Source organism: Melanerpes formicivorus, unplaced genomic scaffold, assembly GCF_026170545.1.
Source record: "Melanerpes formicivorus ecotype bairdi unplaced genomic scaffold, bMelFor1.0.p_v2 SCAF_10, whole genome shotgun sequence".
NCBI lineage: Eukaryota > Metazoa > Chordata > Aves > Piciformes > Picidae > Melanerpes > Melanerpes formicivorus.
The window spans coordinates 19,850,073-19,864,118 of NW_027142362.1; the positions used below are offsets into that span (position 1 = coordinate 19,850,073).

At 42.4% G+C, this 14,046-nt stretch overlaps 1 protein-coding gene across 4 annotated transcripts in view; it reads right to left on the minus strand.

Annotated features, from left to right (window-relative positions):
* DAPK2 (death associated protein kinase 2) overlaps window positions 1–13,988 on the minus strand; it is a 50,952-nt gene extending 36,964 nt beyond the window's left edge. For 2 of the 4 annotated variants that reach the window (XM_068144089.1, XM_068144086.1), the window contains exons 1-2: window positions 13,170–13,424; window positions 6,924–7,029 (exon numbers count right to left, since the gene is read on the minus strand). In XM_068144089.1, the coding sequence (XP_068000190.1) occupies window positions 6,924–7,000 (77 nt within the window). In that variant the 5' untranslated portion in view covers window positions 7,001–7,029; window positions 13,170–13,424. Of the gene's footprint in view, window positions 1–6,923; window positions 7,030–9,661; window positions 9,755–13,169; window positions 13,425–13,920 lie in introns of those variants that run through there. The other 2 variants (XM_068144088.1, XM_068144087.1) reach the window with 2 other exon arrangements.
* Window positions 13,989–14,046: the final 58 nt, after the last annotated feature.

The following is a 14,046-nucleotide window of genomic DNA, read 5'->3' on the forward strand; positions in this document are numbered from 1 at the left end:
AAGTAAGCTACTGGAATGATTTTTTGTCTCTCCTCACCAAAGCATCACTACACACCACATGCAGCTATCACTATAGGTTTTTACTCCAGCACAAAACTGCTGATGCAGTTTTAACAATGATTAATAGATGTTACCTGAGCTACATTAAGCTTGGCCATCAGCAAGCCCTGTTCTGCTGAAGATGCTAATAGTTTGTCCAATGTCTTATCACTGTTACTCCAGTGGTGAGCTATACAATGTTTATTTTATGTCTATTTTTAATTTCAAAAGCATGACATGAAAAGCATTAAATGAATACCATACAGAGACTATTTTCTCAGCTGCTTTCAACTGCGATGCAAAGTGGAAAAAGTACTACTTTTATTTTGAGAGAAATGATAAAGGATTGCTATTAAGCTCAATAGTCAGTGGTTAAATACATGAGCGAATCTGAACTTTCTGAGCACTACCCACTGTGGTCGCTCAGCTCTAATTATACTTTTAAAGGCAGACGTGGACTGAAGAAATACACTGAGATCACTTCCATCATCAAGACTGATGTCAGTTATAAGGCGTCTCAAAAGGTAATTAGGAGCTTTAAAAAAAAGCATGACTGTCACTAAGTAAGGCTATGGTCAATTCCAACCAACCAAGGACAGTTCTTAGTTATTGTAGTTAAACAATTTTGTTATTAAAAAGTAAAACAAACAAAAAACCATCACCACCACAAAACCTCAAGAAAACAAACAACAAAGTCTCCCACTGTTTTCTCTGCACTTTCTGTAACAAATCAAAGATTTTGGAAACAGCTGAAAGAACTAAGCTAAGATCACTTACTATGTTAAAAGGCATTGAAAAAAAATATATCTCTAAAAGTAGTGACTGTATCAGACAGCCAGTTACAGTCATAGGGAGGGTGACCAACTAACAGATGCCCAAACTGCCTCTACAAGAGATTCCATATACATCAAACACATGACACAAAAGACCTTTTGCGACAGGAAATAGCAACAGAGGTGCTGGTTACTGCTTAATATGAAACTCACTTTTTGCATCCAAACTCAAGACTCACTTTGTGTGTTGTAGGAAAAAATGTAATTTGAGGTTGCTCAAATACTGAACAACTTCTATAGATGGAAAAAACAGGCCTGGTATGAAGATACTGTGTGATGTGTGGTAAGGGTAAATTTCCTAACTGCAGTCACACCTCTCTGTTTACCAGAAAGTCCACCTAGCTGGGAGGCATGACTTTTTATCATAGATTTCCAAGTCCCTCCCCTACTAAGAATATGTCAGTTATCTCTGCTTTTTGTTTTCATTAGGTAAATAAATATTTACTGGTTGCACTGCTAGAACAGTAATTATGTGCCAGGCAGCACCTAGTAAAATGTTCCATTTCCTGGCCTTGCAAGCTTCAACGATCTTTTAATCTGTCCCAGGAGCAGGAACTCATAGCTGGAGACAGGGAAGTACAGGAGGCATGATAAGCTATTGATGAAAGACCCAGTTTTAATCATAAAACTGCTATAAAACACAAACCAAAACCAACAAAACAAAACACAAGGCAAAAAACACAAGGGGAAAAAAAAAAATCTACATGGTCATATTAAAGCACTTACAGCAGAAAATTCCTCAAAGTGAAATACAGATCATCCTAACATGCAGAAAAAATGTCACAGCCTTGCTGTAATACCAATTTCCACAGCCTAAGACCAATCCACTCTTACTTAGCTCACCTTCTGTATTAACCAGGCACTAACTTGAGCTTCTAGGAACCCACAAGGCATAAGATCCCAAAGAAAGCAGCCACCTCAGTACTCCAGTTTCCACAACTTCAGCAAGCCCTGCTTGTTTTTCTTAGAGAAGAAAAGCTCTTCCAATTGTAAAACACGTGTCCAGTTGGCTTCCACAGAGGCTGTAGCAGCAATGAACTGCCTGTCTCTGCCAATGGAAAAGATTTCAAACTAAAAAGAGAACCAAGTGCTCTTGCTGTTTCTCACGCATAGTGCAAGATTTAGTTTTGATTTCCTGTGAAGCTTAGTTCATCAGTTCATCTTCTATCGATATGAGATCTTTGACCTCTGATGAAAGTATAGCAAAGCTGGACAACAGCTGGAGAAAGGTGAGGCTGGAGAGGAGCATAGCTCCCAGTCACTGAGACAGGCAAGAACCTGGGATGGCAGGTGTTAAGGCTAGCATGCATTTTGGAAAAAGGCAGAGTACTTTCCCTACAGTAAAAGGACAGTAACGAAGGGAAGGAGGAAACTTCCTTACCCAGAAATATCACTCCAAGGTTTGTCTCTGTTAAACGTGACCTAAGTCTCTGTCTGTTGCAGACAGCTGAGCTGTGGTGAGCAGAACACCATCTCAGGATACTGCAGTGCCATTCTCACACTGCCCTGCAGGAATGTGCATTCTCAATGGGCACTGTCATGAAACACTTCCGGACAGGTTCTGTGACACGTTCTATCCTCAGCCCAGACTTGACGTGTAACAGTGACATTGCCCAGAAGGCACAAATGTCAACAGCTTTCTACAGCCTGGCTGTCAATAGATTAATGACTCTATGCTACAGCCTTTTTTAAATTACACTGAACATCTCTGACATTCTAGCACTCTGTCCACCTACCCACCACAATCAGTGTCTGCAAGTAGAACTGGACAAGGCTTCTTCAGGTTTGTACAAGAATTCTTTATAGCCAGCTAGACAGAACTACTGAGTGTTGTCGCTGCCCCTTTCCTGGGAACTATATCACTAGCTAAGAAGGCCACTTCTTCCTCCTCTTTGCCTGCTCTGGCCTCGATTTAAAAGGTTCTGTTCTTGGTTGTCTCTTGCTGTAACCTCCCTTGACACAGGAATCAGCAGCTATTTGACCTGCTGTATATTACCCAGTGAAGTTAGCCATCACTTCCTCACATTTCTTAAGAAATGGCTTCAGCATGCCATTACAGTGATCTGATACAAATGGCTTACACCAGGATCCTCCTTGAAACAGGCAACATTCTCAATAGGCTCCTCACAAAGTTTATTAAAACCAATGGCAAAGGATGCAATTTGACATTAATTGAATAAAAGATACACTTAGCAACATAAACTCATATTTGAGAAGGGACATAGTTTGAAAACATGCTGTGGAAACCAATTTTTTTCAAGTATCCTTTTTTGATCAATAGCTTACACACTGAAAGAAATTATCTGCCTGATGCCTTTACAGAGTGATAGCATTAAATGCCTGGCAAGACTGTATAAAGCACTTCCAAATCACACAAGCTACTGTCCTTAGGAGAAAAGGAGAGAGTCTTCTCACACCTCTGCAGGCACTAATGATTTTAAACCACATTGCTCTCCAGTTTCACTAGACTTGCAGACTAACTAGCGTAACTGAGGACTTCTTAAATAAGTATCACTGAATATCCTCTTGTTAATAAATTTTGAAAAAGAAAATAGTATTATTTCAATATTTTAGCAATAAGATTAAGTGCAGACCCCAAAAGGGTTCTCTTTTTATTTTAAAATGTTGACATTTACTAAATTCACTCTAGAGGCTCCTGTTCAGCTATTGTTAGAGACCCTCAGTCCCCACAGGTTTCACGCTTACAAATCCACTAATATTATCTTGCAGGAAGTAACCTTAAATATACGTGTACAATAAAGTATTGCACTCATTCAGCATAGGCTATGCTAAGTGTTCCAAGTACAGCTGCTAGAACAAATAAGCCCACCAGCAGCTACTTTTCCCTGTATGTACCCTTTGGAGAAGTTGAGCAACAGAGGTGTAAACCTAAGATTAATGTTTGAAAGACTGAGGGAACATTGGGGGCTAGGCAGCTAGTTATAGCATACAGCTGCAACTATGGAAAACCTGCTCCCCCTTTCTGCAAAGTGTTCTCTCACACTACTGCCTTTGCATGGGAGACAACTGTTTCCAGCATCCTTTGACTTAAGCTTCTAGCTCATCAGTGACTGAGAATGATCTGGTTGAGGAGTCCACAAATGCAAGGTTTTATACCGCTGGATTTGAAGAGCCTTCGCTGCAGCTACCTTCAATGCTGCACAATGAAAGGGAGCATCTAATTTCATCACCAGACCAGATATATCTAAGCCTTGTGAAGGAGGTATTGTAGCATATTATTGAAGCCTCCTTAACTAAGTGCAGTGCAAAGACTTTCAGACAAACAGGTGCTGACTCTGTCAGCAAGATCCTCTACTTGAACTTTTGACTGAATTCAAGCTAGAACAGGCACTAGGCCTGTAGTAATGACTGTTTTTCTTCTCAAGAAATCACAAACTCATCTGAGAACATGAACAGGACAGACTCTTCACAGATGTTTTGTAAGTGACTTCTGTCACACCTTTGTTTTGTAAATGACTTCTGTTGCCAGAAAGATAATAAATTAAACCTTTTACCTGCCTGTACCTGTAAGTAGCCAACAGTTGTAAACATACTGAACTAATAAAAGGCATTTACAGGTTTTAAGGGCATCAGTCAGCACTGGAAAAGATTCTTGCATTTCAGTCACCACAACCTATGCACTGTGTTATTTTCCTTCTAACAAAGCAAGCTATTATTTGTCACTGCTACTGCTCAGGGATACAGAGCCATGATAACCCAGTGACACTCTACATATAACACAGACGAAATAAGAGGTATGCCTAGTACATCACAACATCTGAAAGAGAGAACACACTGACAAAGACAGTAGGACATATTCATGGCCATGTATAAAATACACAACCTGAAGGCATTCAGAATAAGTGAGCTAATTCCAGTCCTGCTGCCCTCTTCTCATGACTTACAAGCACGGAGCTTTCCTTGAAAAAAATCATAAGCAGCAGAGGTCTTAAAATTATCGTCTTCTCTCAGGTCTTTCAAGGAAAGTGTTTGCCTACACATCTCAGTACCAAGTAGACTTGGATTTCTCACCTATGAGCAGTACTGTAAGTAAAATGCTGGGAACTACAACATGATTTTATAGTGAAGTTTAATATTTCTTTGTCATGTGAGGATGGCACTTGCTCATGCAAGTTTAACTCCTAGTTTATCTAGTAAAGGTCTTTCTTGCAAATACACCAATTAATAAAAGCAACATTTTGAGATTCCATGTCAGAGTGTAGTCACCCAGCCCATCACCCAATATACAGTGAGTAGCAGCTCCACAAGAAAACCCTAGGACCAGTCATGTTTCCATAGCATGCAGCCAAGAAAGGAAAAGTACTGCTCTGACCACACAAGCCTCAAGCTCAGGCAGATTCAAAATGCAAGGGCTTTATCAGGTTGTTTCAACTGCACTTCTCCATTCGAAAAGCCTCATGACCATCAACTTCAGAGGAGGAGTGAGGTTTATCATCTCAAAAGGGAATGGAATGGAATGGAATGGAATAGGTTGGAAAAGACCTTTGAGATCATCAAGTCAAACCTATCACCCAACACCATCTAATCAACTAAACCATGGCTGACAGGTTGGCCAGAAGTTTGCTGTGGGGGAGAATATCAAAGGCCTTGCTGAAGTCCAGATAGACTATATCCACAGCCTTCCCCACATCCACCAGGTGGGTCACCTGATCATAGGAGGAGATCAGGTTGGTCAGGCAGGACCTGACCTTCCTAAATCCATGCTGGCTGGGCCTGATCCCTTGGCCATCCTGTAAGTGGTGTGTGATTGCACTCAAGATGACCTTTTCCATAATCAATGCACAAACCAAAGTAAAAATACAGTACTCCGTTTCCAGTTTCTCATTTTAGCAGAACATACCAGGGCCTCTTAAGTGAAAAAAAAAACCAACACCACCACACCTTTTATACCCTGCATACACACACAATTGTCTTTACTGCTCACTGTTATCAGACTTTCACTTTCAGGCTGACGTTCTCAAGACCAGCCAATTTACAACAAATTTAACAGCTGAGGCCTTCCTGAGAGGGAAAGGAATGAAAAAAACAATAAACCAACAAAATCCCCACCCTCCAAAAGTATCTCCTCTTAACAGAAATCTTCTCAACAAATCTAAAGATTAAAGTGCTAGGAGTGAAAAAATAAATAAATTAAGATTTGGCAGAGAAACTACTTCAATTGAAGTGTTTTAATGTAACTAAATTATTGGTCATTGAAAAAGGGTAATTGCACATACAGAGTCATTTATCAAAAGCAACTGCCAGACATTGGGAAAGAAGCCAGCATGTGTATATGCCTAATGTAGCTATTTGCATATTAAAAAGAAAATCATTGGAGAGTTGGACACTGAATGGAAACCAGCTATGCTTATCCAGAATATTGTATGCTGCTAAGTGACTGGGGGAGCCCTGTGTCATCCAGCTCACAAACCCAGAAGATTGTTTAAGCAGGTGCTTATACTTAGGCATGGTAATAGCACATGAACTCCATCTATAATTAATGTCTACACATAAGCCTTTCTAGATTAAAACAAATACAAAGGCATCAATTGATCCATATGAAATTTTGACAGGTAATTTTTTTTTCAGGAATACATATATAGTATCTTGCAAGCAGAGATTAACACGTTCTGTCTGTGTTCAGAGGCAGTTGAACACAACAGCACTGCGCAACAGTGTTCCAAACAATAAGTCACATTAAAGCCTGCATCTGTGACAACAGCACCATGGGCTCCTGTTTCCAGACTGAAAGAGAATTCAGACAATGGGCAGGTGAACTCTGTCTAAAGCACAGACACGGGTGAGGTGACACCCATCTACAAAAGACAAGGCTAACGTACCTTTTGTTGTCCTAGAAGAAAAGGAACCATGAAAAAGAATTACCATGCTTAACCTTGGAAAAAAAACAAGCTATGCAAAGTGCAGTTTTGGTAAGGGGCTGAGCTTCTGTTGCTGTATATCACAACTGATTTGGGTTATCATGCAGAGTCATTGATTAAGATGTGGCATATACCAGCTTGTGAAAGTGGAGTGTCATAAACACAAACTTACCTTCCTAGCTCTTCCCCAATTTCATAAACATCTTCCACCTTCTGTTGCTTGAACAAGTCCATGCTCGGACTTTTCATTGGTGCACAAAGGTGATGCAACTAAAATACTAAGAAAGAAAGAAAGTCATTACAATCTTCTAACAGGCAAAGAATCAGTAAAACATTTCTGGTGCAGCCACATGCATCCACAGCAGATCATTTACAGCCAAAATCACCACTGATCAATCAAAAGAATTTTTCAGTCTCAGTCAAACAGTGGGGTCAAGTTTGAAAAGTGGCAAAGACCTCTAAGTGAAGGAGGTTCTTGATCCTTACTGAAATACCTGAGCAAATGCTTAACCAGAAGCACAGAACACATCTTGAAATATGTGACAAAGCAACTAATTAATAAATCAACAAACTTATGGAGAATAAAGTATCCACATAACACTACAGAGAGCTAACACTGGACTCAACATTACAGGCTTCTTAATTGAAGTGTCAGCAGCAGACCATGAACCATGAGCTGAGCTTCCTTTTTCATGTCAGGCAGTGTTTGTGAAGCACACAGGCAGGACAGCAAATGAAAATCTGAACTACTGCAGCAAAAAGGCATTGTGATTCCATCTACAGGGTTTTCACTGCAGTATCTGCCATCAAACACTACACATTTCAAAAAAATAAATAAAGTCAAGAGCAGCAGTTGTTGAATGCATTATTCTGTATAACACTCAACTCTGTTTCCTGAACACAAGGTCTGAGAAGTCTGGAAAGACAAGCCTCACACTGGTGCATGTGAGCATCACAATGAAATCTAACTATACTGAGCCACACAGTTATACCTACCCAAAATAATGTACATTTCTTTATGAATCCCAGATGCCATTACTTCAGAGGCACTGGGGACTTCCAAGTTCTATACAGCTCCTGTGTGTCTTTAATAACATTTTTGGTATCTGACTGTGGCACACTATGTCACATATTTCACAAGCAAACAAAGCCCCATTTTGATCCCTAAGAAATAAGCTCAAATGCAAGAAGATCCAGCTATTTTCACACATCAGCAACTTATAAAACAGGGAAAAGTATCAAAGAGCAATTGCAGGGTTCCTGCCAGGCTGAAATGCATGTATTTTCAGACTCTTCTCTTACAAAAGCATATACCACAAGCAACAGTTACATAGTAAAAAGACAGAAACTTGTCAAAATACACCCAGCTTCTGTCACACACCTCAGGAAAAAAGACTGACTGCTCTCTTTTACCCCTCCCTTTTTATAAAAAAATTGGCTCCTGACACAGGGGAAGTATGGTGAGAATCAAATCCAATTCCTTTCTAAATAGGCTCCTTCTATTGTTTCAAAGGAACAGAAACAGTCTCTCAGCACTTCTCCATGTATTTTTTTTGGCTGACATAAGAAAAACTTACACATTTGGACAAAAATTGCTTGAATATTTTATCTGAAGCAGAAGGGCTACAGCATTACTGGAAGCAGCCTTGCTGGATGGGCTCCCCTGCAGATATGATGGCTTTTTCAAAGGCTCTGTTAAGCCTACTAAATTTTCATTAACAGATGTGTTAAAGCTCCAGTTTAAAAACTCTGCAACAGAGACAACTTTCCTCCCATGCCTTCCTCTCTGAGTTCTAGCAATGATCTTTTTTATCCAGCTACCTAAGAAAATACACAGGTTGTGACTCTGAAGACCAGAATAACCACAGTGCCATTCAAGTGTGCTGTAGAAATCATCACTTGCATTAGTAAGCCTTGACTAAATGCATGGCCATGTGGCTTGTTATTTTCACTTCTGCTTTCCATCTCCATGCCTTCTCAGGCATTTTCTGGCTGATTCTTACTTTGCCTATATTTTCAGTTTTTGAAGCTGAAGTCCAGTTAACTGTTATGCTGCTTTGCTCATTAATTCCTTTCCTAAAGCCACATTCATATCTGGGACAAAATTGTCTCTTTTTCCTCTCAATGAAAATATTCAGCTTTGTAAATGAATTACTGTATTCCTTAAATAACCTTTCATAATCTCAGAGAAAGCTCAACCAACATTGCTCAGGGCCCGAAGCTGCAGTCAGTAAACATTTTAGTAGCATTTAGGAGAACAAGGGCATCCCTGCACTATTGGCTCCACACTAAGTTCATGTAATTATTTAGGGCAGGATTTTCTGAAGTGTTGAGTCAAAACCTAGTTCAACACCCACAGGCTTCAGAGAAAAAAAAAGATTACAAAAAGCCAAGCCTTGCTGAAAACCTCAAACCTTTCGCTCATCTTGAATTGCAAGATTAAGTTCTGAGATGTTACAAAAAGCAATGCTCACATTTTAAGAGATACTGCTGAGACTTGCCCAAAAATTAAATCACTCAAGCTAACTACTCCCTTGATCAGAATCTAAGGTACATGGCTATTAATAACATTAATGCAAACACACTTAAAACAAAACAATTGTTCTAAGAGAGAGAGAATTTGTTATTCAGAAGAACAAGTTTAAAACATTGCTTTGAGGATGGAGAACCAATTCCCACACCTCTGGGAACACAGCCCTTCATGTTTGATTGACAAGTTTACTCATTTTCTATCATCCTCCAAAGAACATACCTACTTCTGCAGATGTGTAGAATCAGATAATTCTCACCCCTTTTGCTGAGGTTAATCCCACACCAAGAAACCATTCAAACATCCAACTCAGCCTAGAGCCTTGTTTTTGAAGACTGAACACAAAACTGTTCCAAAGCGTTCAGATTCTCAAATCATACCTCTGATCTGCTGGTGTTTCCCATGTCTATCACTGCCTTCCACTCTCATCATTTCTGCAGATCTCTGTCACTGCTTCACACCCAACAGTCTCAGTTAGCAGATGCCCAAAATAGATCCCATGCTTGATGATCCAAGACTAAGGTTATTAACAAATACACAGTATAAAGGGGAATAATAACAAGACAGCCTTTGAGCACTTAAAATTCATCTGAAATAAGAATGCTGCTCGCAAGAACAAACATAACCCTCCCCACACATGATCTTAAGAAACTAAGGTGATTTCATATTCAAAGATTTCAACAAAAATGCCCTTGTTGGAATCCATTTGTCAGTATAGAGCACAAATATATCATAGTAGGAATGAAAGCCTTAATTTTTTTCTCCAGTTGGATGGTGAAAACAGACTGAATTAGAGATAGTCATTCATCTTTGATGCATTCAGAAAAGTTGTACATTCATGATCTGTGCAAAGAGCAAAATCTGCTTCATTTTCTGATACACTCTATGCTAACACCTCTGGAACATGAGCCCAAACAACATGGCAAGGCCATATGTTCAGGACCATTCTAATCACAGAGTCTACCACCAGAGTTCATTGAAACCAGAAGGATGGGACAATCTGTTGCAGTGATTTTTGGATCAAATCAGAACTTTAAGAGCTCTAAGGTAAGCTCTGCAAAGGAGATAAACCCTGTGTTCTCCCACAGAACATGCTGTGTCTATTCCTCAACCATCCATGCTGGGGACATCTCTTCCAGATCAGTCTCCTTGCTTTAGGACTCCCAGTAGTGAGCAGTTTAATATAAAGGTCAGTTTCTACTTAGTAGTCACATTGCTTACATCTTTTCATAAAGATACTCTATAACATAGCATATGTACAGAATCAGTACAAGGTACTTCAACTTTCACTCCTATATCCCCCTCCCCTCAAGACACCACAAGCATCATAAAACCACAAGTATTGTTTATCCTATGCAAATGATTTTCCTACAGGCATGTAACAAAGGTGTAACAAAACCAGAAGTAGAATACAGACCTTTAAGAGTCAAGTTTCAGACACTTAGAAACACATTCTGCCTGATCTCTTCAAGCTCCTAATTTCTGTCATACCATAAAACCAGACCTTATTTACCCAAGAAATCACACTGTTTCCCACTGTGATTTAAAGCATACACTTAAACACATAGGGTTTACATCAGTACAAATCCTGGATGGAGATAGTCATATTCCAGCACAGAAGTGCCCTTTCAGTGCAGCTAGTGCTGAGAGTAAAAAAAAAAATTAACCTAAAGAAACTCAATTTTCTGAAGAGGGTGACAGAATCCACCTTAAGATGAGCAGCAGAAAGTAAGTGCTTTTTCTCTCTTTTAGAAAAGGTTTCCTGCTCAGTATTAGACTGTTATTACCAATTTATTTTACAAACAATGACTGGTCTACGCATGTCAAATCCATGATAAATATCCATCGACCACTGAACAAGAGCAGGATTTTGTTAGAGGTGGAAACCAAACTGTTGGATCATTTGGCTTGTCACCAGCCAGTTTAATACTGAAAAACACCCAAAGCCATTTAGAGTCAGAACTGGACTGTATTAGCAATTTGAAAAATAAAACAAAACAAATACATAAAACCACAAACAACAAAACCCAAAGAAAAAACAAAGCAACTACCTAAAAAACAACTTAGCAAAAAAAACCCCAAAACCTACCTCAGCAAACAAAGTCAAGTGATACTGTCTTACAGATTTGCTGCCTAATGTTGAAACTACACAAAGTTTTGTAAGCATGGAAGTATTTTATTCTGTCTCCTTTCTTTTTCATCCTAGAAGACTAAGCAAATCTAACAGCAAAGTCCAGGTTATTCCCCCCGCCCCCGCTGCTTCTAAGTAATTGTAACCAGAACAAAGTTAAAAGTTATATTACTTTCAGCAAACCTCTATTTTCACCTAAATATTTTCCTGTCCAAAAACAATAGTGGACAAAACATGTTTCTGTCCGAAAACTGAGGCAGCTATAACTACATGTGCTCCTACGAAGGACTCAAAACACACTCAACATCCAAGCACTTCAGTCCCATTGTAGAATCACTGCTCTTGTTGTAAACTCTCAAGGGACCCTTTTCAAACCTCACAAGGTCACTCTGCAGTAATTACACTTGTGGTGATCGACCAAGATCTTCAAGCCTATGTACCAAATGCCTTAGCTCTGCAGCTAACTACAGCTCCTCGGCAGACAGCTAACTGCTAGGACTGCTGCTGTAACTGATCCCAAAACCCTCACATGCTTGAGTGATGAGCTTGGTGCCAACATCTCAACAGACAGGAGGAAGCCCACAATGCTAGGCATGCTGGCATGGCATTGCAGAGCCCAGCTCCCCGTCCCTGAGGCGCCTTCAAGGATTATTACTACAGATAAAACATCACTGCCCCAAAGTCAAGTGAGATCTATCCTGTGCAATCTGTACTTATTGCATAAGCAAATAAAGAACAAAAACTGAAACTTCAAGAACAAACACCTCTATAGAGTCAGGTAAGCTTTTCCCCACACATTAAGCAGGTCAGCATACCAATTTTGGTCCTTTTGTATATGGTGACTGACCAGCCCAACCAGGAGCAACTAGCACACATTTCCACCCTTTAATTCACTCTTGCACTCTCGACCTTCTTCTAAAAGGATGCCGGCCAGGTCAAACTAGCCATCACTGTGCTGCACTGCCTTGGAAGTCCCAGCTCACGGGCCACGAGGAGGAGGTGTTAAGCCTAGCAGATCCCAAGTGAAGCTGTTTGAGGGAAAAGCGAAAGGAACTCATACGTAAACATATCAAATAGCATTTGCTGAATAACATAGATAAGCTTAAATATGAACACAGGACCAACCATCCCTCATAGCTTTGGACAGAAACAGTGCCACACTGAGCACCGCTTAACACCGAAGAGTGTACTGCTGAAGCCATCGCATTCCCCAGCCCCTGTGGGACCGGGTCAGGGATAAATAACAGCTGCTCTCCGAGATGATCCGGGGAGCTGCCTTTCCCCCTGCCCGGCAACTGTGAGGCAGCTGGCACGTACAGTCTGAGATGGAAGCACCATTAAACACATTATACAAACAGAAGGACCAAATGTAAGTCACCACCCGAGCACCTCTAAAGGACCTGCACACCACCGTCACCAGATCGACCTACGGGGAGGGACCCCACCGCGCAGCTGCAGACCCCCGGCCTTGTCGACGACGCTAAATGACAACCGGCGGCAAGAGAGGCGGCCCTGCGGGTCCCCCAGAGCCTGCTTCACCCAGATGGGCTTCAGTGCTGTACTACTTTGCCTCCGAACTCCGGCGCGGGAACAGAACAGGAATACCATGAAAGCTGCTCAGTAGCCAGTGGACAGCACAGAGGGAAAGACGGGGAGAAACACAGGGCGAGTAGCCGACACCGAGATGGGCAGGGAAGACCCCGACTCTGAGGAAGGCAGAACGCGCGCCGGCTCAAGAGAGGGCAGCGTCCACTTACCGCTGGCCGCGGCCCGTCCGCCGGGCTCCCTTCCGGCGCTGCCTCGGCGCGCAGGGTCCCCGCCTGACCGCCCCCACCGGGTGTGCAAGGAGCAGGCTGAGGGGTGGTGCCAGCCGCCGGCGGTGCTCACCGGAGGAGCCGCCCGGGCTGTGCCTCCAGCCGGCCGCCTGAGGAAAGGAGGGCAAACAGGGAAAGCACCGCTGGGCTCGGCACCACGCGTCGGGGAGCTGCCGCGCCCCCTGGCGAACCGCCGCGGGCAGGGCGGCCCCATGAGATAAGAGTAGTGTCTCGTGAGGGAACGGCGAGCTTTGCCTCTGTGAGGCAGGGTGACCTTGTGAAGCAGGGGCACTCCGCCCAGTCCCGCCCGCCGGCCACGGGCTCCAGCAGCGGGACGGCTGCTTTGGCGCCCACCAAGGGTGCGGGCGAAGAGAGGAGCCCGCAGAGCGGCCCCGGCGGGGGATGCGGCCGCGGGGCCTGCCCAACGCCCCTTGCTCCGGAAAAAGAAGATGGGGGGGGAAAAAAAAAAAAAAAAAAAAAAAAAAAATTAAAGGGGGAAAAAAAAAAAAAAGAAAGGTTCACGGTGCGGATGCAGGTGTGTCCGGACCCCGCGGCAGCTCCCCAGGGCACAGACTCGGGATCGAGGCTAGTGGCTGGGACTCCGCTGAGCAGAACCTGGCCCCTGCTCGGAGCAGCCCCAGCAGCACGGTACGGGAGCCGAGACTGCCCTCCCTGCAGGGAGGCAGCCCCTTACCTGCTTCACGGGAAGGGACCGCGCAGAAAACCGTGACCCGCCTTGCCCTTCTGTCCCGAGGAATAAAGGGATGAACGCCGGCTGCCTCCTCCGAGCACCTATGGAGCAAATACAGCTCAGATTCTT